This window comes from Ovis canadensis, chromosome 3 (genome assembly GCF_042477335.2).
Source record: "Ovis canadensis isolate MfBH-ARS-UI-01 breed Bighorn chromosome 3, ARS-UI_OviCan_v2, whole genome shotgun sequence".
NCBI classification, from domain to species: Eukaryota; Metazoa; Chordata; class Mammalia; order Artiodactyla; family Bovidae; genus Ovis; species Ovis canadensis.
In genome coordinates, this window is record NC_091247.1 from 105,360,580 (window position 1) to 105,387,745 (window position 27,166).

At 41.6% G+C, this 27,166-nt stretch overlaps 1 protein-coding gene across 1 annotated transcript in view; it reads left to right on the forward strand.

Annotated features, from left to right (window-relative positions):
- Window positions 1–27,166, forward strand: part of ACOXL (acyl-CoA oxidase like) — a 366,969-nt gene that overhangs the window by 258,750 nt on the left and 81,053 nt on the right. The window contains exon 15 of the mRNA XM_069583969.1: window positions 9,385–9,496. Coding sequence (XP_069440070.1) covers window positions 9,385–9,496 — 112 coding nt within the window. The remainder of the gene's footprint in view (window positions 1–9,384; window positions 9,497–27,166) is intronic.

The window sequence follows — 27,166 nt, forward strand, 5'->3', positions numbered from 1 at the left end:
GCATGTCCACTGTTGCAAGGACTTTACAGGCTTTTGTTATTTCCATTTCACAGATGAGGAAACAGACACAGAGGTTAAGCATTTTGCCCAAGATTACATGCCAGTGGGTGACAAAGCTAGAATTTGAATCCAGACAGTTGGGCTCCAGGATCCATGCTTTGGGTTGTTTTCACGGATCTTTCGTGTTATCTATAAGCTTGATAAATAAGGTGTAATGTGTGTGGTATTCTGTAGCTTCCTGTTTTCACTCAATATTTTGTTTCTTAGGTTCATCCAATTTATCATGTGTGGCTGAAGAGCTTCTGTCTCTGCTCGTAATATTTGATCATGTATCTGTGCTACAAGTTACTTATGCTTTCTAATCCCCAATATCAGTGGATATTTGGGTTGTATTTTTGATATCTTGCACAACACTCTTATGAAAAATCTTGTACATGTCTTCTGCAGACCGTGGGCAAGAATTTCTACAGGGCTTTCGAACTTAGTTGCCATGACTCAGAGTGAGAAATACGTTGTATGTCACCATGGACACCCACACACCCATAGAGTCCCCTTCCCTTCCTCGCCACCGCAGACACAGATGAAACAAACATGCTGTGAAGCCGTGCTCATCCTAGTACTCGGAATGTTCTCTGATGTTTTTTAATTTTGTTTTTTAAAAATACTGATCTCAATCAGTTAAACTGATTTCATGTGCTGTTTTAGCGATTTTCAATCTGTTGCCTGAAGAGACACTCCTTAATAGCGTATATTACCCAGGTGTGAAATTGCTGTGTTGTGGGTATGCCAGAGTTGAACTTGACTAGATCACGCCGATTTATTTTTCAAAGTGACTGCATACATTTTTTATCCCCACTAACAGCCTGTGTCTTATGACACCAACATTTGGCATTGTCAGATTTAATTTTTGTCAGTATAAGATAAAGATCTCACACTGTGGCTTTTAAAAGTTATTTTATTTTTAATTGGAGGATAGTTACTTGACAGTATTGTGATGGTTTCTGCCATGCATCAACATGAATCAGCTGTAGGTATACATATGTTCCCTCCCTCTTAAACCTCCCCCCACCCCCACCTTCCTCCCCACCCTCAGCCCCTCTAGGGTGTCACAGAGCACCAGCCTTGGATTCCCTGTGTCATATAGCAAACTCCCACTGGCTGTATACTTTCCATCCGGTCATGTATATGTTTCAGTGCACTCTCTCAAATCGTCCCACCTTCTTTCTCCCCGACTGTGTGCAAGTCTGTTCTCTCTGTCTGCATCTTTGCTGCTGCCCTGTAGATAGGTTCATCAGTACCATCTTATCAGCACCATTTTTCTAGATTCCATATATATATATATATATATGTATGTATGTATATGGGTTAATACACCATATCTGGCTTTCTCTTTCTGACTTACTTCACTTCATATAATAGGCTCTAGGTTTGTCCACCTCATTAGAATCTAGTCAGATATTTACTTTTATTTCTTTATTTGACTGCACCGGGTCTTGGTTACAGCAGCAGGATCTTTAGCTGGGGCATTTGGGATCTAGTTCCCTGACTCAGGATTGAACCTGAGCCCCCTGCATTGAGAGCACGGAGTCTTAGCCACTAAACCACCAGAGAAGTCCCTCACTAGGGCCTGAAAATTGCATTTCTCTTATTATTATTATAGTTGAGCATGCTTTCACATTCTCGTTCCCATTTGTACTTCTTCTTATGCAAAATGCTGGTCATGCATTTTGTCAGTTTTCCTGTTTTTGTTTTGTTTGGTCTTAGTCGGTATTGATTTTTAGATGTTACAGCTGTCTTCTCCAAGTTTGTGGCTTGTCTTTTGTTTTCTTTATGATGTCTTCGATTAACATAAATTCTTCAATTACAGTTGAATTTATTAATCTTTTCTTGTATATTCCACACTTCCTGTATCTTGTCTACTTTCTGAAATACATATGTTTTAATACTGTTGAGAATTTGAGAGTTTCACCTTTCGCCTTGAATTCTTGAATCCATTAGAAATTTCTGTCTGTGGTGTGAGGAAGGGGTTTCATTTCATTTTCTTTCTCCTGTGGGGATTGTCAGTTTTTCCAGCCCCATTTTCTGAATTCTCTCCCTTTCTCTAGTGATCTGGAATGCCCCGCTGGCATTCATTAAACTTTTACACATGTGGAAGTCCATTTGTCCCTAGTCTGCTTGTGTGCGCTTAAGTGGGTTAGTTAGTTTGGCTGCTCCGGGTCTCAGTGCAGCACGCAGGATCCTTGATCTTCAGGGCAGCACGCAGGATCTTTTTGGTTGCGAGTGCAGACTCTTAGTTGTGGCACGCGGGACCTAGTTCTCTGACTGGGGGTCGGATCTGGGCCCCCTGCATTGGGAGGGTGGACTCATAGCCACTAGACCACCAGGGAAGTCCCTGTTTGAATATTTGCAATCTAACAAAATACTGTCTCAATTCCACTAGATTTATAACAGTGTAATAGTATTATGTGGTACATATTACATATTATACTATTATATCTAAAATATAATTCAGAATTGTGGTGGCTATTCTGGGTCTTTTGTATATCCTTACAAGTGTGAGAGTAAGTTTGTCAAATTCCTCCAAAAAAAGAAAAAAAGAAAAGAACATACATATAGCAAAAGGACAAATATGATATGGTTGCACTTATATGAGATATTATCTACAGTAGTCAAGTTCATAGAGACAGACAGTAGAGTAGTGGGGCTTCCCTGTGGTCTGATGGTTAAGACCTTTCAATGCAGGGGGTGAGACTTTGCTCTCTAGTTGGGGAACTAAGACCCCACCTGCCTAGCAACCATAAAATCCAAACATGAAACAGAAGCAATATTGTAACAAATTCAATGAAGACTTTCAAAAAGGACCCACCTTAAGGGGAAAAAATCTTTAAAAAGAAGAAAGTAGAAGGCGATGGCACCCCACTCCGTACTCTTGCCTGGAAAATCCCATGGATGGAGGAGCGTGGTGGGCTGCAGTCCATGGGGTCGCTGGGAGTCGGACACAACTGCGTGACTTCACTTTCACTTTTCACTTTCATATATTGGAGAAGGAAATGGCAACCCACTCCAGTGTTCTTGCCTGGAGAATCCCAGGGACAGGGGAGCCTGTTGGGCTGCCATCTATGGGGTCGCACAGAGTCGGACATGACTGAAGTGACGCAGCAGCAGCAGCAGCAGCAGCAGCAGAACAGTGGTTACCAGGGGCCAGTAGGAGGAGGAAATGGGCATAGTGTTCACTGGCTGCAGAATTTCAGTTTGGGAAAATGAAAAAGATTTGAAGATGAGTAATAGTAATGGTTGCATGATAATGTGAATGTATTTAATGCTGCTGAACTATACACTTAAAAAGGTTAAGGTAGCAGATTTTATGTTATGTTTATTTTACCACAGTTTTTAAAAAATCTACTGAAATTTTCTTTGGAAGTGTGTTAAATCTATAGATTTGCAGAAAAATTGACATGCTTGTAAAACTGAACTTCCTCTCAAAGATTTTAACCTCCCAAGTGTCTTCCAGAGTTTTATAATTTCTTTCCAACATAGTACAACTTTGGACAGATTTATTACTGGTTCCTTTATAATTTTGTTGTTGCCATAAAAAGAACATTTTTTAAATTATGGTTTTTTTTGTTCTTGATTTATTATACACACTGTTGACTTTTGTATATAAACCTGACCATAAAAAATGTCATTTAAATGTGCTGATAGATTCTTTGGATTTCCATAGACAGTCATACCATCTGCAAATAGTAAATTTTATTCCTTCTTTTCCAGTTATTGCTTCTTTTGTTTGTTTTTGTGAGAAGGTGCCCTATTGCTGATTTTTAAAAGAATTAGTTTGATATTTCACTGTTAAGAATACATTTACTAAAGTGTTTGATAGGCATACTTTACTCCTAAGGAAGCTCCATTTACTGTTATTTTTAACATGTTTTTATCATTATTTGATGATGAATTTTACTGCAAATGATTTTTTTGTCTATTAAATTATCATGTTATTTCTTCTTATCCTGTTTTGATAAATAACACTTGTGTGCTTAAGAAACACCTAGGGTTGTCATACTGTATTATTATTTTTATATTTTCCTGGGTTTGACTTGTTAGTATTATTTTTAGGGTTTTTGTGTAGTTTATTAGCTGATTGTTTTCCTTTCTCATACTTCCCTGATTGGGTTTCTATCAAGTTTTCCTGGCCACAGAAGTTATTTTGGGAGTAGTTTCTTATTCTGTAGAAGAATCTGAGAAGCCATTTGAAAACTATCTGGGTCTGGGTAATATTTAAACAACTGATTCAATTAGTTTAATTGTTTTAAGACCATTTAGGCTTTCTCTTCTTCTGCCAGTTTTGGTAAATGATATTTTTCTAGGACTTTGTCCATTTGATTTCAGATTTACTGGTCTGAGGTTTATCATGTGGCTGTTGTTTCGCCTCTCAGTCATGTCCAACTCTTTGAGATCACATGGACTGTAGCCTGCCACACACCTCTGCCCATAGGGTTGTCCAGGCAAGAATACTGGGGTGGGTTGCCATTTCCTTCTCCAGTAAGTTTTGTCATACTATTCTCTAATTATCCTTTTAACTTCTGCTCGATCGGTAGTTCAGTTCAGTTCAGTTCAGTCGCTCAGTCGTGTCTGACTCTTTGTGACCCCATGGACTGCAGCACACCCAGCCTCCTTGTCCATCACCAACTCCTGGAGCTCACTCACATTCATGCCCATCGAGCTGGTGATGCCATCCGACCATCTCATCCTCTGTCGTCCCCTTCTCCTCCCGCCTTCAAGCTTTCCCATCATCAGGGTCTTTTTCAAATGAGTCAGTTCTTCGCATCAGGTAGCTAAAATATCAGAGTTTCAGTTTCAGCATCAGTCCTTCCAGGACTGATTTCCTTTAGGATGGACTGTTTGGATCTCCTTGCTGTCCAAGGGACTCTCAAGAGTCTTCTCCAACACCACAGTTCAAAAGCATCAATTCTTCTGCACTCAGCTTTCTTTATAGTCCAACTCTCATATCCATACATGACTACTGGAAAAACTAAAGCTTTGACTAGATGGACCTTTGTTGGTAAAGTAATGTCTCTGCTTTTGTCTAGGTTGGTCATAACTTTTCTTCCAAGGAGCAGTCGTCTTTTAATTTCATGGCTGTAGTCACCATCAGCAGTGATTTTGGAGCCCCCAAAATAAAGTCTGTCACTGTTTCCATTATTTCCCCATCTATTTGCCATGAAGTGGTAGGACCAGATGCCATGATCTTAGTGTTCTGAATGTTGAGTTTTAAGCCAGCTTTTTCACTCTCTTTCACTTTCATCAAGAGGCTCTTTAGATCTGTAGTTAGGTCCCAGTTTTCATTCCTAAAATTATTTATGGTGTTTTTTTTCTCTCCTGTATTATTGTTGTTTGATCTCACCAGATGTTTGTCTAATTTATTATTTTTTTCAAATGACCAACTTTCCCCTTTGTTGATCCTCTGACATACCTTTGCTTTTACTTCATTGATTTAGGCTCATAAATGTATTATCTTCTTTGTTCTACTTCTGAGGCGCTTATTGTACTTTTTCCTTTCGTGTAGTTTTTAAATTATCATTTTTATTTGGAGGAAGACTTTGGTCTTTATAACCCAAATAAACTAATTTTCAAGCAACTATTCATTAAAAAGTATAATCTTACAATCCTGATGAGAGACAGAGGAAATACACTAAATGATAGTATGGGACTTCGGGGGCTTTCCAGGCGATGTTAGCGGTAAAGAATCCACCTGTCAATGCAGGAGACGCAATAGACTTGGGTTCAATCCTGGAGGAGGTCATGGAAACCCACACCAGTATTCTTGCCTGGAGAATCCCATGGACAGAAGAGCCTGGCAAGGCTACATCCATGGGGTCGCAAAGAATCGGACAGTACTGAAGTGACTTAGCGGGCACGCACACACGCCTGCGACTTTTCACATTGGTTGGCATGAATCTGTCCTTTTTCTCTTGTTTTGTAAGCTACTACTCATGTTCCTATTTATTCAAACTGTAGGCTGTCTTAAAGCTGGAAATAGCAGCTCCCATATCCGAAGATTGTTTCACTTAAATCTCCCTCTGTTTGGGGGTGTTTTTTAATCTTCTAATTTTATATAATTTTCTTTGATTTTATTTCAGTTTGCACACTCTACAAAGTCAGTATGTCTTTTTAACATTTCTATGGGCTTCCCAGTTGGTGCTAGTGGTAAAGAATCTGCCTGCCAGTGCAGGAGATGCAGGTTCGATCCCTGGGTCGGGAAGATCCCCTGGAGGAGGAGATGGCAACCCACTCCAGTATTCTTGCCTGGAGAATCCCATGGACAGAGGAACCTGGTGGGCTACAGTCCATGGGGCCACAGAGTCAGACTTGACTGCGGCTGAGAACACAGCCCTGAATGGGCATTTTATAGAACTGATAGCTTCCCTCACAATTTATTAGCTGGAAAATTTACAACATATAAGTTGAAAGAACTGTACAATTCCCACCAGAACCAGTTCCATCCATTCAGGAAACAAGTTCCCCATCTACCTACATACCATCTGCCCCTCGATTTCTCTTCCAGATAGCAGAACAGGGGTGTTTCCATCATTTCAAAAGAAAAACAGATTCTCACCCATATGCAAATCTATATCCCTAGCAAATCTTCCAAGATAGACTTGAGATGTGCCAAAGGCAGTATTCCAAGTGTAAATGTTTGGAAAGTTCCAGTCCATTTATTTTTGTCTCGGTTATTATCCTCCAAAACAGTACACTCCTCTCTCCCACACATCCAGGTTTTGCTGGTTCAGTCTGGCTGCAGTTTTGTCCTTATGCCCCCAAACCTTGCTCACTCTCACTTTTATGTGTGTTAAGAAAAGCCTTTGTCATCCAGCACATCTCCAGCACACACGTTGTACCAGGCACTACTTCAGGTGCTGATGACACAGCAGTGACCTTGGGTTCTCAGCTTTCAGGAAACTTTGATGCAGGTAAAGCAGTTGGATGGCAGTCATACTGACAACTCACAAGAGAAGTGAGCGGATGGGAACACGAGGAACGATGGTCCCTGAAATCCCTCCAAGTAGGCGACTGTCTGTATGGACTCCCAGAGGCTACCCTTCATGTGAGCTGTGGGAGGAGTCAGTCATGGTACTGGGAAGACTCCATGTGGCCAGGTGAGGAGGGCAGGGCTAGGCTCTGATTGGGGCTGAGCTTCCTTCTACAAACAGCTCCATTCTGCCCTTTCTTGTGCCAGTGTGTGCTGCCCCATGCCCTCCCCTAAGGGGCTGCCACCGGGCCCCTCACTGCTCTCGTCGACCCATGGATGCCTCAGAGGATGTGGGGGTGGAGGAAAATCAAGTCTCTGTAAACTGTACTTGAATGTTGTGTCACTTATATTATGAACATTTTCAAATGCTCAGGAGAACTGAAATAATATTAGGCAGCATTCACATACCCACCATAGAATCAACTAGTAACATGTGACTGTGCTGACTGTACCACATATATATCCATGTGTCAAGCCCTCAGTTCATCCTTCAATTTGCCCTTTTTTCTCTGATGCATTTCAAAGTAAACTACAGACATTAGCATACTTCTGAATAATGTGGAATGGACATTATTAACTAAATTTCAGTATTTGGTTACAGTTTTTTCTGCTGATGCAGAAGTTACATGGGGCTTCCCTGGTGGCTCTGCAGTAAAAAATCTGCCTGCAGTGCAGGAGACCCAGGTGCAATCCCTGGGTCAGGAAGATCTCCTGGAGAAGGGAATAGCTACCCACTCAATATTCTTGCCTGAAAACTCCATGGACAGAGGAGCCTGGTGGGCTATAGTCCATGGGGTCACAAAGAGTTGGGCACGACTGAGCAACTAACACTTTCATTTTTTCACTTTCATACTAAGGTTTGTTTTCCATTCTGTTTAAATTTTTTTTTCAAATTTCTATGTTGAGGAATAATTGGCAAAAATTATATATACATGTGAGCTGTGGGTTTGTCATATATGTGGCCTTTGTTATGTTGAGGTTTGTTCCCTCTGTACCCACTTTGTTGAGAGTTTTTATCATAATTTTGAATTTTTTGGGAAGCTTTTTCTGCATCTACTGAGATGATCAGATGATTTTTATTCTTCGGTTTGTTAATGTGGTGGATCACACTGATTTGTGGATGTTGAACCATCCTTACATTCCTGGGATAAATCCCACTTGATCATGGTGTGTGATCTTTTTGGTGTATTGTTTTGTTTGGTTTGTTAATATTTTATTGAGGATTTTTGGATCTATGTTCATCAGATACCAGTCTGTAATTTTCTTTTTGTGTGTGATATTTTTATTGGTTTTGGTATCAGTCCAATTCTGGCATTCTAGAATGAGTTCAGAAATTTTCTTTTTTCTTTAATTTTTTGGGTATAGTTTGAGAAAGATAGGTGTTACTTCCTCAGATGTTTGGTAGAATTCACCTATGACACCATCTGGCCCTGGACTTCTGTTTGTTGGGAGATCTTTAATTTTTCAATGATTCAATTTTATTACATGTAATTACTCTGCTCATATTTTCTATTTCTTCTTCATTTGGTCTTCAAAGATTATATGTTTTTAGGAATTTATTTTTTTTGTCTGGGTTGTCAGTTTTATTGGTGTGTAATTGTTTGTATTATTTTCCTTTCTCTTGACAGAGAGATACCTGGGATGTTAATTTTTTACTTCTCTGAGTAGAACTTCTGTGAATATATTTGTATACAAGTGTTTACATGAACGTGTTTTATTTTTCTAAGGCAAATAGTAGGAATGGAATGGCTGAGTCACAGGTTATGTGTGTTTAGTTTATGAGAAACTGAGAACTTTTTCCACTTGGGAAGCCCATTTATAATAGCTATAAGTGGAGTATAACCTTTGAAAATTGTGAAGCATTATATTGGATACCTGTACTATATAATATTGTACATCAACTATACTTCACTTAAAAAATATCTTTTAGGGATTTTCCCCAGTGGTCCAATGGTTATTACTCTGTGCTGTCATTGAGGGAGGCAAGGGCTCAATCCCTGATTGGAGAACTACGATCCCACATGCCATGAGGTGTGGCCAAAAAAAAATGGTTAAATTAAAAAAAAAAAAACGTTTTAAAAAATACTAAGTAGAAAAAGCAGTAAACCAAATTATCTTTACATCACAAGGATGACCACGTAGAATAACTTGACCCAGGCATTCATCAACAGAATTACCAAGAGAAGGCCCAAAATACAGCAAGTGAGAGATCAAGGAGATAATTGTGTGTATTCACACTCTCTATCGGGAGGAAGTTCTTTTTGAAAAAAAAAAAATCCCATCTATTTCTTTCAAACTGAAATACTTTGGTGATGACAAAATAATAATGATGGTCACTGTGCCTTTTTTTTTTTTTTCAGTTTCCTGGCATTTAACATGGACACAGTTGGTAACCTCACCTTTCTGTTGAAAGCAGTGCATTTTCGTGAAAGGACTCTTCAGCGGGGTTTGGTGGCCCGAATTTATTATAAGGTAAAGATACATTGTGTTGTAATAACATTTTTCCTTCTAACATGTGTGTAAGGCATATTCTTGCTGGCGAAAGTGTTAGTCCCTTAGTCGGGTCTGACTCTTTGTGACCCTATGGACTGTAGCCCACCAGAGTCCTCTGTCCATGGGATTTCCCATACAAGAATACTGGAGTGGGTAGCAATTCCTTTCTCCAAGGGATCTTCCTGTCCCTGCTAAATGTAATAGAGGATAAGTCAGCAAGTCAGACACAACTGAAATGACTTAGCACCCATGTGGCAATAATTACAAGCTTCTTGAAACAGCTAGAATTTCTATACGCCATTTTGCATGACAGCGTTGCTTACTGCAGAGGCCCTGATGCTACTGATGAACTCTGTGTGTCATCTTTAGAATGGGAATTGATGAGTGGAGTAATTTTTAATCCTTACTGAAACCGAAGCATCATTGTCTGTAATAACAAATACATTATTTTCTGGGGGAACAGAGTACATCAGGCACATGTGGAAATTAACCACTGGGCTCACCTGAGATGCACTCTGTTTCCTACTGAAGTGCCCATGATGTTCTGAAAAAACATAAAACCTTGCATCAGCGTTGATGGAAGTCTAGAGGTAGTTTCCACCAAGTATGGTGCCAATGGGGTTATTGGAGGAAACCCACACCCCCACTCCCACCCCAGAAATATCTGTTTCATCTCCTAATCCCAACATGGAATAGACAAGACCACCCTAAGAGAAGGCTCACTTATCTACTTTCTGCCCGGACTCAGAGACTTGGGACTACCATAGCCTGGAATCAGAGCACTGCTCTCCTCTGCAAAGGAATTAGCTTCCAAGAGGACCAGAACTGGTTCCCATGAAACTTCCCCCAAGCTTCAGTTCATCTCTTTTAATATGAATACCAAGACCACATCTCCTAGGACAGCGTCACCAAGGATAACACAGAGCGGGAGGAGGATGCATGCCACATTGCGGGATGGGTATTCTCTTAGGAAACGCTCTTCAGCAGAAGAGCCCCGGAGCAGAAGTGGTCCAGATCCACTTGGGGGAATTAGACAGACTGATGCATACCCACTGGAAGCTGGACCAAGTTTGTGCAAATTGGTCCTTCCTCCAGGTGTAGGTCTGAGGTGAAGCCCTGGCAGATGCCAAGGGCATATTCAGGTGGGTTTAAGTCATTCCGCATTCCCTGCCATTATCAAACATGGTCCCAGCCAACATAAGAGGAGGGTGCCGTCAAGACGGTCTAGAGGCGCTAGTGAGCAGAACAATGGAGACTATGTAACCTATGAATGAGCTTTCCAAGAATGCAGAAGTAAAGGATGAAGGTCACGAGACAACAATCAACAGAGTGGAAACAGTCAAAATGCAACCTACAGAGAAGAAATATTCCTGAAAATGCAGGAACAAAGGAGCAGATATAGTAATCAACACAGAAGAAAAGTATCTTCCCTAGTGTAAAAAACAAAATCAAAATTTTAATGGAAAAAATACCCATACCTGAGGATAGCTTGCAATTCTATAGTGAAGAGAATATTGTTTACAACCAGACAGACAGTAATAGTTTATCAACAAATTAAAAAAAGACAAGACTAGCTTCAATTCTTATTCACCAGCTCCAAATGGACTAAGACCTGCTCCTACAAAGAGGAAACCTCATGATCTAAGCATACCATTCCAAGCCAGATTTAATCCATGAGTACAGGCAGTGGAAAGATATCTTCAAATATCTAAGAATTAGAAGCAATTCACTTCCCTGGTGGCTCAGAGGTTAAAGCGTCTGCCTCCAATGAGGGAAACCCGGGTTCAATCCTTGGGTCGGGAAGATCCCCTGGAGAAGGAAATGGCAATCCACTCCAGTATTCTTGCCTGGAGAATCCCATGGATGGAGAAGCCTAGTAGGTTACAGTCCACGGGGTTGCAAAAAGTCGGACACGACTGAGCGACTTCACCTTCACCTTACCTCACTCCCATGGCCTTCCTTGAAAATTATTCAAAGACCTACTCAAGAGGACATTAAAAAGAATCAAAATTAATAACTTGAAAATAAGGAAATCAACCTATTTTCAGAGCAGGAATAGAGACACAGACATGGAGAGCAGACTCATGGGCACAGCGGAGGACGGAGAGGGTGGGAGGAATTGAGACGGTGGCATTATCATGTACACTGCCTTGTAGGATAGCTGGCTGGCGGGGAGCTGCTGCATAGCACAGAGAGTCCAGCCTGGCACTCTGTGATGACCTGGAGGGGTGGGATGGGCGGGGGTGGGAGGGAAGCTCAGGAAGGAGAGGATATACATAGAGTTAGGACTGATTTGTGTTGTTGTACAGCAGAAATCAATACAATATTGTAAAGCAATTATCCTCCAACTTGAAAAATTAAAAAAAATTTTAAAGATTTATAAAAGAATTGGTGGTCCCTGTGGATCAGCCAACTAATAATTATGTGTTTTGAAATAATTAAACAGAGTTAAATAGTCTTATTTGTTTTATTATTAACAGAGTTAATATTTTATTAACAGAGTTAATATAAGTTAATATAATATAATAACGGGCTAATATAAGTTTTAGTATTTTATTCTTAATAGAGTTAAATAAACAACATAGTCATTGTTGTTTAGTCACTAAGTCATGTCCAACTCTTTTGCGATGCCGTGGACCTTAGCCTTCCCAGCTCTTCTGACCATGGGTTTCCCAGGGAGGAAAGCATGCTGGAGTGGGCTGCCATCTTCTTCTCCAGGGGACCTTTCTGACTCAAGGAGTGAGCCCATGTCTCCAGCGTTTCCTGCATGGGCAGGTGGATTCTTTACCACTGACCCACTTTAATTTTCCTCACATGCACATTTTATTTTGGAGACCCTTGGCCCACACACCTTAGACAGTCCATCTCCCTCATGGTCTGGAATGAGTGCTGAGGGTTCCCGGGTTCCCCCAAAAGACCTGTCAGTGCAGGGGACCCAAAGCTGGTGCTCTGTCACAACCTAGAGGGGTGGGATGGGGAGGGACATGGAGGGGACACATACATACCTATGGCCGATTCATGTTGATGTATCAATATTGTTAAGTAATTCTGCTCTGATTAAAATAAAAGAGAGCCCTACCATCTGATCATTTCTTTCCTTCCTTGGTGCAGCCAGAATTTAACTTCCAATGGGACCAGGAAATGTCCTTCTGTGTTCTGGTAACCATGGTGGGAGCCCAACCCCATAGCTCCCCTAGGAAGCCCCACTTCTCCAGTGCTCTAAAATCACCTTGCAAGCGTTGCTCATCAAGGTCACTGCGTCATTTCCCCATTCGTTGGGGCAGGGAGAAGACAATAAACTTGTCACCTTGAGAATATTTTATTAAGGGCTTCTATCATTTGTGGCCTCCCTGGTGGCTCAGATGGTAAAGAATCTGCCTGCAATGCAGGAGACCAGGTTCCATCCCTGGGTCAGGAAGATCCCCTGGAGAGGGAGACGGCAACCCTCTCCAGTGTTCTGGCCTAGAGAATCCCATGGACAGAGGAGCCTGGTGGGCTACAGTCCATGGGGTCACAAAGAGTCGGACACGACTCAATGACTAACACTTTCAGTCATTTTATAAAAGAAAACTCTAAAGGAGACAAATGCATACCCTCAGTAATCAATATATATAACAGATGACTGCTGAATTTCATATGTTTAAAATAAAAATTGGGCAGGTAGAGGGATGGTAATTCAGGTGGGATGAAAATCCTTCTGGCTAACCAGTTTCTTCTGTCATCACCTGTAATATTCCTCTACTGCACTGGTAGTTCTTCCATTTCAGAGTGTGTAGAAATCAGCTAGGAGTGAGTGATTTTAAAAATTTGATTCACAATGCCCTCCTTCCCACTGCAAGGCTGAGTCAAAAGAAAAGAGAAGTGGTTTGTACCGACAAGTAAAGACTGAATCATCCTCAAAATCCAGGGGCTGTCATCTAAGTTGGGAACAACTACCCTAAGTTATTTTTCCTTATTAAGAATTTGAGATTTTGTTGGAAAAGAGTTAGTGGGGGTTGGAAATAAGGTTTCGGGTGATGTAACTTTGTAGAGCTTTCTGTTTATTTCATTCGTTTATTTATTCAGCTGCACCAGGTCTCCGTTGCAGCACACAGGGTCTTTAGCTGCAGTGTATGAACTCTTAGTTGGCATGTGGGATCTCATTCCCTGACCAGGGATTGAACCCGGGCCCCCTGCATGGGCAGTGTGGAGTCTTAGTCACTGGACCACCAGGGAGTCCCTAGAACTTTCTGACTGTCACCTACAGATTTTATTGTTGTGGTCAGTGCAGCCTGACCTCTGTGTGTGTGTGTGTGTGTGTGTGTGTGTGTGTGTGTGTGTGTGACTTTAACACTCTTTAGACCTTTAAAATATAATGAAATCATTGTACCACTGAAGACTATCTTTCTAATAGGTGATGCCAACTATTTTGTTATACTTTTTTTTCATCCTTTTTATTATTATTATTTTAGTTTTTTATTTTTAAAATTTTAAAATCTTTAATTCTTACATGCGTTCCCAAACATGAACCCCCCTCCCACCTCCCTCCCCATAACATCTCTCTGGGTCATCCCCATGCACCAGCCCCAAGCATGCTGTATCCTGCTTCAGACATAGACTGGCGATTCAGTTCTTACATGATAGTATACATGTTAGAATGCCATTCTCCCAAATCATCACACCCTCTCCCTCTGAGTCCAAAAGTCCGTTATACACATCTGTGTCTTTTTTCCTGTCTTGCATACAGGGTCGTCATTGCCATCTTCCTAAATTCCATATATATGTGTTAGTATACTGTATTGGTGTTTTTCTTTCTGGCTTACTTCACTCTGTATAATCGGCTCCAGTTTCATCCATCTCATCAGAACTGATTCAAATGAATTCTTTTTAACGGCTGAGTAATACTCCATTGTGTATATGTACCACAGCTTTCTTATCCATTCATCTGCTGATGGACATCTAGGTTGTTTCCATGTCCTGGCTATTATAAACAGTGCTGCGATGAACATTGGGGTATATATGTCTCTTTCCATTCTGGTTTCCTTGGTGTGTATGCCCAGCGTGGGATTGCTAGGTCATAAGGTAGTTCTATTTGCAATTTTTTAAGGAATCTCCACACTGTTCTCCATAGTGGCTGTACTAGTCTGCATTCCCACCAACAGTGTAGGAGGGTTCCCTTTTCTCCACACCCTCTCCAGCATTTATTGCTTGCAGATTTTTGGATCGCAGCCATTCTGACTGGTGTGAAGTGGTACCTCATTGTGGTTTTGATTTGCATTTCTCTAATAATGAGTGATGTTGAGCATCTTTTCATGTGTTTGTTAGCCATTCGTATGTCTTCTTTGGAGAAATGTCTATTTAGTTCTTTGGCCCATTTTTTGATTGGGTCGTTTATTTTTCTGGAATTGAGCTGCATAAGTTGCTTGTATATTTTTGAGATTAGTTGTTTGTCAGTTGCTTCATTTGCTATTATTTTCTCCCATTCAGAAGGCTGTCTTTTCACCTTGCTTATATTTTCCTTTGTTGTGCAGAAGCTTTTAATTTTAATTAGATCCCATTTGTTTATTTTTGCTTTTATTTTCAGAATTCTGGGAGGTGGATCATAGAGGATCCTGCTGTGATTTATGTCTGAGAGTGTTTTGCCTATGTTCTCCTCTAGGAGTTTTATAGTTTCTGATCTTACATTTAGATCTTTAATCCATTTTGAGTTTATTTTTGTGTACAGTGTTAGAAAGTGATCTAGTTTCATTCTTTTACAAGTGGTTGACCAGTTTTCCCAGCACCACTTGTTAAAGAGATTGTCTTTACTCCATTGTATATTCTTGCCTCCTTTGTCAAAGATAAGGGGTCCATATGTGTGTGGATTTATCTCTGGGCTTTCTATTTTGTTCCATTGATCTATATGTCTGTCTTTGTGTCAGTACCATACTGTCTTGATGACTGTGGCTTTGTAGTAGAGCCTGAAGTCAGGCAAGTTGATTCCTCCAGTTCCATTCTTCTTTCTCAAGATTGCTTTGGCTATTCGAGGTTTTTTGTATTTCCATACAAATCTTGAAATTATTTGTTCTAGTTCTGTGAAAAATGTGGCTGGTAGCTTAATAGGGATTGCATTGAATTTGTAAATTGCTTTGGGTAGTATACTCATTTTCACTATACTGATTCTTCCGATCCATGAACGTGGTATATTTCTCCATCTATTAGTGTCCTCTTTGATTTCTTTCATCAGTGTTTTATAGTTTTCTATATATAGGTCTTTAGTTTCTTTAGGTAGATATATTCCTAAGTATTTTATTCTTTTCGTTGAAATGGTGAATGGAATTGTTTCCTTAATTTCTTTTTCTACTTTCTCATTATTCGTGTATAGGAATGCAAGGGATTTCTGTGTGTTGATTTTATATTCTGCAGCTTTACTATATTCATTGATTAGCTCTAGTAATTTTCTGGTGGAGTCTTTAGGGTTTTCTCTGTAGAGGATCATGTCATCTGCAAACAGTGAGAGTTTTACTTCTTCTTTTCCAATTTGGATTCCTTTTATTTCCTTTTCTGCTCTGATTGCTGTGGCCAAAACTTCCAAAACTATGTTGAATAGTAATGGTGAAAGTGGACACCCTTGTCTTGTTCCTGACTTCAGGGGAAATGCTTTCAGTTTTTTACCATTGAGGATAATGTTTGCTGTGGGTTTGTCATAGATAGCTTTTATTATGTTGAGGTATGTTCCTTCTATTCCTGCTTTCTGGAGAGTTTTTATCATAAATGGATGTTGAATTTTGTTAAAGGCCTTCTCTGCATCTATTGAGTTAATCATGTGGTTTTTATTTTTCAATTTGTTAATGTGGTGAATTACATTAATTGATTTGCGGATATTGAAGAATCCTTGCATCCCTGGGATAAAGCCCACTTGGTCATGGTGTATGATCTTTTTAATTTGTTGTTGGATTCTGATTGCTAGAATTTTGTTGAGGATTTTTGCATCTATGTTCATCAGTGATATTGGCCTGCAGTTTTCTTTTTTTGTAGTATCTTTGTCAGGTTTTGGTATTAGGGTGATGGCGGCCTCATAGAATGAGTTTGGAAGTTTACCTTCCTCTGCAATTTTCTGGAAGAGTTTTAGTGGGATAGGTGTTAGCTCTTCTCGAAATTTTTGGTAGAATTCAGCTGTGAAGCCGTCTGGACCTGGGCTTTTGTTTGCTGGAAGATTTCTGATTACAGTTTCAATTTCCGTGCTTGTGATGGGTCTGTTAAGATTTTCTATTTCTTCCTGGTTCAGTTTTGGAAAATTGTACTTTTCTAAGAATTTGTCCATTTCTTCCATGGTGTCCATTTTATTGGCATACAACTGCTGATAGTAGTCTCTTATGATCCTTTGTATTTCTGTGTTGTCTGTTGTGATCTCTCCATTTTCATTTCTAATTTGTTATACTTTTAGACTAACAGGTTCTTTGCCCAGGTCACCTGGTTGGCGTTTAGAACCTTGAGTTCCTGTCTGTGGAAAATGCAAGCTGTCCTTGTCGGTGATTGGATGGCACACCCATGGCGTGTGCTGGAGGTCAAGCTGCCACAGTCTACTCAGTCACAGGTCTTCAGGAACTTGGTCCAATGTTAGTCGCTTAGTCATGTCTGACTCTTTGCCACCCCATATGGACTGTATAGCCTGCCAGGCTCCTCTGTCCATGGAATTCTCCAGGCAAGGATACTGGAGAGGGTTGCCATGCCCTTCTCCAGAGGATCTTCTTGACCCAGGGATCGAACCGCCTCTCCTACATTGGCAGGTGGGTTCTTTACCATCTGACCCACCATCGAAGCCCAGTGGGTCCGGTGATATCTGCTAAATCAGAGAGGAGCTGGAAAATACCACTATCACCAAAAAAGTAAAGTGTTACTCACTCAGCTGTGTCCAGCTCTTTGTGATCCTATGGACTTGTAGCCCACCAGGGTCTTCTGTCCGTTAGATTTCCCAGAGACGAATTCTGGAGTGGGTTGCCATGACCTTCTCCAGGGGATCTTCTCTCCCCAGGGATCAAACCCAGGTCTCCTGCATGGCAGACAGATTTTTTTACCATCTGAGCCACCATGGTCACTGAACCTAGAGAGAAAATCTGATCTTCTTTGCTTGTACTGCTCTGGGAGTTTCAGAGCAGAGATAGGACATAGAGAGTAACAGCCGCTGGGTTCTGTTTGTCACCATTTCAGAAGCCAGCAGGGCAGCCTGAAGAGCAGATGCTTTACGAAGAATCTCGTGGTGCAGAAATGCCGAGAGCTGTGTTCCGAGGCAGATCACCAAACGCAGCAAACAGGATTAGGAGCTGAATTTCCTGAGCCACTGGTCTGCGTTGATCTTGCATCTTCTAACTCCGGTGGTTTAGTTGGGCTGGGAGGATGAGCCGGAGACCAGGGCCACCTGATGGACAGTCTTTGTGTCCTTGAGCACTGGGTGCTGCCTGGGCAATAGTCATCTTGTACAAAAGTGAGGCTCCTCTGCTGACTGGGGCTTGAAATTCCTTTAATGGGGGACATGTTCCCATTTCTCAGTGAGAGGTAAGGCTTCTACCCCTGCAACTCTCGAGAGAGGGAAAGCGTAACTGACTTCCCTGTCACAGTGAGCTGACATGGTGCCGAGGAGGGGCAGACGGTGGTCTGGAGAGAGCCCCGAGTGAGCAGACAGGAAGATCCGAGGCTGCCTGTGTCGCCTCCTGTGTGGACCGGCACTCCCGTCTTGGTTGTTCCTGGTCACAGGAAACGCTTCTGTTCTGTGCGTGTGTGCGTGCGTGCGTGCGTGCTCAGTCACATCTGAGTCTGTGATCGCATAGACTGCAGCCCGCCAGGCTCCTCTGTCCGTGGAATTCTCCAGACAAGAATACTGGAGTGGGCTGCCATTTCCTCCTCCAGGGGATCTTCGGTACCCACGGAGCAAATGTTTCTTATGTCTCCTGCATCATCAGGCAGGTTCTTCACCTCCAGCACCACCTGGGAAGCCCCCTGAGATGTTTACTAGTGGGGACTTTCAATTTCCCTCCTTCTGGCTACATTCCTGTATTAGAAGAAAGAGATGTCGCTTCTCCACCAACTATTTATTTATTCAATTTAGTATTATTTATATCAGTTCAGATTGGTGGATTTTCTATATTTGGGCTACATCCAATTCTAACATATTTTATTTTCTTGCTCAGACTGTTTCCACTTTGTCTATTGAGAGCTCCTTTTATGTTAGCTACTCCAAATCTCTGCTTGTTATGTCCCCGTGATTCTTTTTTTAGAACTTCTGTACTTTGCGTACCACAAAAGGTCCTAGGCTCATCTTTTATTTTGTCTGCCCACCCTGTAATCAACCATTTCTCCGAGAGTCCCTGGTCCTTTTATTGGAGAATAACATTTAAAAACCAGTATCTGGTTGCTGAGTATGCTAATTTGCTACTGGAATATCACAATTTCTAGGCTTGTTCTGAGCTAGAAAATAGAGGTTTACTCACATTCTCACACAGATTTGTACGTACCTATGTTAGAAACCACGAGTTTTTACTGGTACTTCTGATTCCAATCCCAAACCACAAGCCTTCCCTCTTTCCTATTTGTAACCTCTTTCTCTGAGAAAGTGAGAAATCTGCCTTTGACTGTCTACTGTGTTAATTTATTTGATCTTCCCTAGTGTACACATTAAGTAGTTTCAGAATTGCTAGTCCATCTCTCTGTGAGAAACACATTTACAACTAGAACACAGTATTTCTTTGTGAATGTAGCTTCAGTTCAGTTCAGTTCAGTCGGTCAGTCATGTCTGACTCTTTGTGACCCCATGAATTGCAGCACGCCAGGCCTCCCTCTCCATCACCAACTCCCAGAGTTCACCCAAACTCATGTCCATCGAGTTGGTGATGCCATCCGGCCATCTCATCCTCTGTCGTCCCCTTCTCCTCCTGCCCCCAATCCCTCCCAGCATCAGGGTTTTTCCAATGAGTCAACTCTTCGCATGAGGTGGCCAAAGGATTGGAGTTTCAGCTTTAGCATCAGTCCTTCCAGTGAACACCCAGGACTGTTCTCCTTTAGAATGGACTGGTTGGATCTCCTTGCAGTCCAAGGGACTCTCAAGAGTCTTCTCCAACACCACAGTTCAAAAGCATCAATTCTTCAGCGCTCAGCTTTCTTCACAGTCCAACTCTCACATTCATACGTGACCACTGGAAAAACCATAGCCTTGACTAGATGGACCTTTGTTGGCAAAGTAATGTCTCTGCTTTTGAATATACTATCTAGGTTGGTCATAACTTTCCTTCCAAGGAGTAAGCATCTTTTAATTTCATGGCTACAATCACCATCTGCAGTGATTTTGGAGCCCCCAAAAATAGAGTCTAACCCTGTTTCCACTGTTTCCCCATCTATTTCCCATGAAGTGATGGGACCAGATGCCATGATCTTCGTTTTCTGAATGTTGAGCTTTAAGCCAATTTTTTCACTCTCCTCTTTCACTTTCATCAAGAGGCTTTTTAGCTCCTCTTCACTTTCTGCCATAAGGGTGGTGTCATCTGCATATCTGAGGTTATTGATATTTCTCCCAGCAGTCTTGATTCCAGCTTGTGCTTCTTCCAGCCAAGCATTTCTCATGATGTACTCTGCATATAAGTTAAATAAGCAGGGTGACAATATACAGCCTTGACGTACTCCTTTTCCTATTTGGAACCGGTCTGTTGTTCCAAGTCCAGTTCAAACTGTTGCTTCCTGACCTGCATATAGGTTTCTCAAGAGGCAGATCAGGTGGCCTGGTATTCCCATCTCTTTCAAAATTTTCCACAGTTTATTGTGATCCACACAGTCAAAGGCTTTGGCATAGTCAACAAAGCAGAAATAGGTATTTTTCTGGAACTCTCTTGCTTTTTCGATGATCCAGCGGATGTTGGCAATTTGGTCTCTGGTTCCTCTGCCTTTTCTAAAACCAGCTTGAACATCTGGAAGTTCATGGTTCACGTATTGTTGAAGCCTGGCTTGGAGAATTTTGAGCATTACTTTACTAGCATGTGAGATGAGTGCAATTGTGCAGTAGTCTGAGCATTCTTTGGCATTGCCTTTCTTTGGGATTGGAATGAAAACTGACCTTTTCCAGTCCTGTAGCCACTGCTGAGTTCTCCAGATTTACTGGTATATTGAGTGCAACACTTTCACAGCATCATCTTTTAGGATTTGAAATAATTCAACTAGAATTCCATCACCTCCACTAGCTTTGTTCGTAGTAATGCTTTCTAAGGCCCACTTGACTTCACATTCCAGGATGTCTGGCTCTAGAGGAGTGATCACACCATCGTGATTATCTGGGTCGTGAAGATCTTTTTTGTACAGTTCTTCTGTGTATTCTTGCATGTAGCTTACAGTATCTAAAAAAATAGTATTTTCCAAATTTACTTCAATATGTTTTTTCCTTCTCCTTCAGTGAGATTATGTTATTTATTTGCAACACAGCTGTTAATAGTAAATCACTACAGGTAACAAGATACAAACTCAATATCCAAAATAAATTTACTTTTATACACTATCAATAAACAATTAGAAAACACAATGTAAAATTAAATTAAATTTACAACATCATTAGAAAACATAAAATTCTTAGGAATATATTTTGCAGCAAAAATTCAAATAGTGCAAGATCTATACATAGGAAACTATAAAACATTGTGGAAGGTAATTTACTGGAACTTAAATAGGTGGAAAAGTATATCGTATCTATGCATGGAAAGATCCAGTATTGCTCTGATGTTCATTCTCCTTAAATGGGTCTGTAGATCTGACTCCATCTCAGTCAGATTTGCAGCAGACATCTTTGTAGAAACTCACAAGAGGATGTGACAGTTCATATGGAAATGCAAATAATCTGAAATAGCCAAAATGACTGAAAAAAGCTGAAGAAAGGTGGAGGCCTTGTAGTACCTGACTTCAGAGTTTATGTTTGTGCTGCAGTTACCCAGACAGTATGGATTTGGTATAAGGATAAACAAATAGATCAATGGAACAGTATAAAGTCCAGAAAACTGACTCACAAATATATGTTCATTTACAAAGATACAAAGGGAATTAAATGACGAAAAAATTTTTCAACAAATTGTGTGAAAAACAGCTAAGTATCCAAATGGAAAAAATTTATTCCTCATATAATACAGAAAAATTAACTTGAAATTGACTTAAAGTGAACACTTAAAATTTTAGAAGAAAACATGAGACTATTTCTTTGGAGTTGGTGTAGACAAAGATTTTTTAGTGAAAAAGATAAAAAGCACAAATCATTCAATTAAATATTGACCAGATTTTTTTCAAAATTAAAATATTGCTCTCCAAAAGACATCAGTAAGAAAGCACAAAGACAATCCATAAACTTGGAAAAATTATTTGTAACACATGTAATCTGACAAAAGACTTATCCAAAATAAAGACCTTCTCTAACCCAGTAACAAAAAGACACAATCTAAGAAAAATTGCACAAGAGACTTGAAAGACATTTCAAAAAAGAAGATAAAAGAATGGTAATGAGCACATGAAGCTTCGCTCGATCTTATTAGTCATCAGGGAAATTGAAATTAAAACCACAGCGAAATACCACGACACACCCACTGCAGTGTGTTAAGCAAAAGGGTGCAAGTCAATCATGGTGACAGTGTAGAGCAAGGGGAGCTTTGATCATTGCTGTAAAATAGTGATAACTGATCTGGGAAACAGTTTGGCAGTTCCTCATAAAGTTAAACACACAGCTACCCTACAGCCAGCACTTTTCCCCCTAGGTTTTTATGTAAATACCTAGAGAAATGAAATTCTGCTCACAAAAAGACTTTTACAAGAATGTTTATAGCATCTATATCAATAATAGCCCCAAACTGGAAACAACTCAAATGTTCATCTGCATGAAATTAGATAAAATAATTGTAATATCTTCATACCACAGAATTGTATCCAGCAATGAAAAGGGATAAACTGCTGTTACATGCAGCCACATAAGTGAATTTTACAGATGTTATGTGTAGTGAAAGAAGCCTGGAAAGAAGTTACTAATGTATGATTCCATTTATATGACATTCATTCAAGAAGGGGTGAAATTAGTTGGTGGTGACCTGTGGGTCAGAGAGTGAGAGAGTGTGTGGTATGGGCTGGGAGGGAGTACAGTACAGGGTTTGGGAAATTTCTTTATCTTGGTATGGATGGTTACACGGGTGCATACACGTAAAAAATCATCAGGCTGTCAACTTAAGATTGATGCATCTGACTCTGTGCTTTTTATACTTCAATTAAAATATGTAAAGATACAGCTTAAGTGGTGCCTCGCAGCAGTTAGGTTGTTTGCATTGCAGGCACTTATCATATTTTCTTATATGAAATGGGCGACTCAGAACTTTCCAAGATTCAGCCACTGAATCTTGATACGCTAATTGGGGAAAAGAAGAAATGGCAAACAGCAACAACATTCACCAAGTATCAGTTCTGTGCTAGAGAGTTTTCAGTGGCATACCAAAACACAGTTGTGGGCACCCGGACCAGCCAGCAGCATGGAATCCAGAGCATGGTGACAGATGACAGGGAGGTCTGGGCAAAGTTAAAGGAGCCTGGCAGGAGGTGAGCTATTGAGGGCTGGCCCCAAAGTCAGGCAGATGGACCCTAAAGATTCTGAACCTTCTATTAGAGATCTTGACATCTGAGAGTCTGGACCGTGGGAAGCAGGTCCCTGGTCAAGGTGGTAGGAAAGGCTCAGGCATGGACAGTGGTGCAAATCATCCAGACAGGGCAAGGGACAAGACAGAGCTTAGTCTGAGAGACACGCAGATTTGTGGGTACATGTAGCAAACTCAGGGCTCATGGTTGAAGAGCAGAGCATAGACATCACACTTTTCTAGTTTATGGGATGCTAATTACTGGTGAGTTTGACTTGGTGTAAATGACCGAATACTGAACAGCTGTTTCTTTTCTGGAGTTTCTCCTGCTATTTTTCCTCCAGTTTCATTGTATATAATTGACATAGAACATTGAGTAATTTCAAGATGTACAATGTGATGATTCGTGTATGTTGTGCACTGATTAACACACTATTGTTAGCTAACACTCATCAGCTCACATAGCTGCATTTTTGGTAGAGAGTGAGGCCTTGAAGGTGTACTTTCTAGCACCTTGTATGTATATAGTATGATACTGTTGGCTGTAGTCACCGTGCTGTACTTTAGGTCACCAGACATTTTTCCACTTGACCAACACGTGTCAATTTCTCCTGCCCCCAACCCCTGATAGCCATCCTTCTATTCCCTCTCTGTGACTTGATCTTTTTAATTTTATTTATCTAAAGAATTTTTCTTTTATGTGGGCCATTTTTAAAGTCCTTATTGAATTTGTTACAATATTGCTTCTGGTTTATGTATTGGTTTTTTTGGCTATGAGGCCTGTGGGATCTTAGTTCCCCAAACGGGGATCAAACCTGCACTGCCACCTCCCCCACCCCACCCCCGGTTTAGAAGACGAAGTCTTAACCACTGGACTGCCAGGGAGGTCCCAACTTCAGCTTTTTAAGATTCTGCATATAAATGAGATTGTAAAGTATTTGTCTTTCTATGTGTGACTTCTTTTACTGATCATAATGACCTCAAAGTCTATCTATGTGGTTGCAAAGGGTAGGATTTCCTTTTTTCTCAGGATGAACGGCTATTTCAGCATGTGTGTGTGTGAATACTTAGATTGCTTCCATATCTTGGCTTGTGTAAACAATGTTTCAAGACCATAGGAGTGCAGATATCCCTTCAAGATAGTGATTTCATTTCCTTCAGATAAATATCCAGAAGTAGTATTGTTGGATCTATGTGGTAGTTTCATTTTTAATTTTTTAGAAATGGCCATACTATTTTCCATGGTGGCTGTACCAATTTACATTGCCACCAACAGTACACAAGGATTCCCTTTTCTTCACATCTTCATCAACAGTTTTTATCTCTTGTCTTTTGATAATAGCTATTCTAAAAGGTGTGAGGTGATAGTTCATAGTGGTTTTGATTTATATTTCCCTGATGATGACTGATGTTGAGCATCCTTTCAAGTACCAAGTAGACTGGGATTAACATATCTACATTCAGTCAGTTCAGTTCAGTCGCTCAGCCGTGTCCGACTCTTTGGGAACCCATGAATCACAGCACGCCAGGCCTCCCTGTCCATCACCAACTCCCGGAGTTCACTCAGACTCATGTCCATGGAGTCAGTGATACCATCCAGCCATCTCATCCTCTGTCGCCCCCTTCTCCTCCTGCCCCCAATCCCTCTCAGCATCAAAGTCTTTTCCAATGAGTCAACTCTTCGCATGAGGTGGCCAAAGTACTGGAGTTTCAGCTTTAGCATCCATCATTCCTTCCAAAGAAATCCCAGAGCTGATCTCCTTCAGAATGGACTGGTTGGATCTCCTTGCTGTCCAAGGGACTCTCAAAAGTCTTCTCCAACACCACAGTTCAGAAGCATCAATTCTTCGGTGCTCAGCTTTCTTCATGGTCCAACTCTCACATCCATACATGACCACTGGAAAAACCATAGCCTTGACTAGATGGACCTTTGTTGGCAAAGTAATGTTTCTGCTTTTGAATATGCTCTCTAGGTTGGTCATAACTTTCCTTCCAGGGAGTAAGCGTCTTTTAATTTAAATAAAAATAGCTAGCTAGCAGGAAGCTGCCGTACAGCGCAAGGAGCTCAGCTCAGCGCTCTGTGATGACGTAGAGAGGTGGGGTGGGCGGGGCAGCAGGGAGACTGAAAAGGGAGGGGGTGTTTATGCACTATGAGCTGATTCATGTTGTTGTCCGGCAGAAACTGCAGTGGGGTTGATGGTACTGGTGGAGTGACTGCAGTGGTGCTGGGTGCTCGCTGCAGGGAGCCTTGTGCACCCTGAGTATTGGGTCTAGAACCTTCTACCTTCCCTGCAAGTGGCCGGAGCACATTGGTGTCAGGAAGATCATTCTGGAGTCAGTGATGAGAGGGTGGCCCTTTGGGAGGTCACAGAAACCATCACCCCAGAGAAGTTGGGATCTAGTCTGAACTAGGAGGGGTGGCAAAGGGCTACCGCCCTTTGGGTCACACAGAGTTGGACATGACTGAAGCAACTTGGCATGCACAGCAGTGAGTGTGAGGGGTAGGGGGTGAGACTTGGGCTAGTTTAATGGAGAGAACGTGGAAGGTGGAGTCAGGACTGCCCCCAGGGCTTCTGGGGGAGATCTGATGTCACTGGTGGCCACTGAGGCACAGAGCCCTGTAGAGTCCAAATTGCAGTGGGTTTTGTGCTCTTCATCCCAGACTGTCGTTTCCTGTGTTCACTCTAGACCCCCGTGGGGTGAGTTTTCTGTGTGCCGCACCCCTGGCCTTTCCCCCACAGTCCCAAGAATGCCTCCACCAGCTGTCTCATGGGCCAAGCACCATTTGAGCTGTTGCAGGGAATCAGGAAACAAAGATCCTGAGGGTTGATTTCTTTCCCATATTAAATGTACATTATTCTGCCTTATGACAGCTTTAGGCAGTCACTAAGGGCAATCAGGTTCCATAACATTGTCTTCAGCTAAATGCAAAGATCGTGTTCTTGAAACAAGATCTTTCTAGCTGATGGTACTCCAAATGCAGGCTTCAGTGCCTGTAAAATCTATTTATAGTCTCCTGATTTCCACCCCCTACCCCCACCTGTATTCCTCCTCCACTGGAACAGTTAGAAGCGATTTCAAGACGAGGACACTGCTAGGAAAGGATGAAGGCAGCATCCATCTGTTTATTGACATATCTGTTGTTGGAAATGATCAAGATCAATTTCAGGGGCATGTATTCAAATGTAGGCTAAATGACCAAAGAAGCTGTATCATCTGATATTCGTTTTCTGTTCTGAAAGACTCAGTAATAAAAAGCAGACTCTTCATTTGACACAAAAAGGGAAAAGGAGGAGAAATTGGGATGTAATGTATTCAATTATAGCAGCGCTTTGCCAAGAGCCTATTGATTTCATCTTCTAACAATCTCAGCCAAGCCTGAGTGGTGAAAAGATTCAGAAACAGGTCAGATCAAGCACATATGTCCCCCCTGCCCCATACCCACTCCTGGACAAAAATAGTCAGGTCTTCGCTAGGAAAGAGCTCTGTCTTGGGGACCTGTTCGTACTGCCAGGATCCAGACCAGAGCTTGGAGGGCAGCACTGGTGAGAGAAGAAGCTGCGGAGACCCTGGAAGATCCCCCCAAAGCTGCAGTCTCTATAACTGCCCTGCAGTGAGAAGCCTGACCTGGAGCCCTGCACATCTTAATTGCCTATACTCCTCTCTACAAAATTTCCTCTTGTGTTTCTGTGCCCTCTGCATCCAGCTGCATTCCAGCCCTTTGCCTGGAATCCACCTCTACTCCCACCACCTGTCTGTGAGAGGGGAGTCTTACATGTGCCCACTAGCCCTGCCCAACTCGGCTGGGTACCAGGCAAGTCTCAGTCCTGCTCTAGTCAGAGCAGTGTGACAAGAAGGGCTCCAATGGATGGATGTACAAGCTTGGTGGAGACCAGAGGGTGCACATTTGGACCATGATGTGGAGGGGAGCTCCCAGGAGAAACTCGGAGGGAGCAGTGGGTGGGGAAGGCAGAGAGAAGGGTACATACACCACTCTGAAGTAGGCAAGGGCGTGTGTCCTGAGACTGGATGGTTCCGGATGGAGAGGAGCCATGCC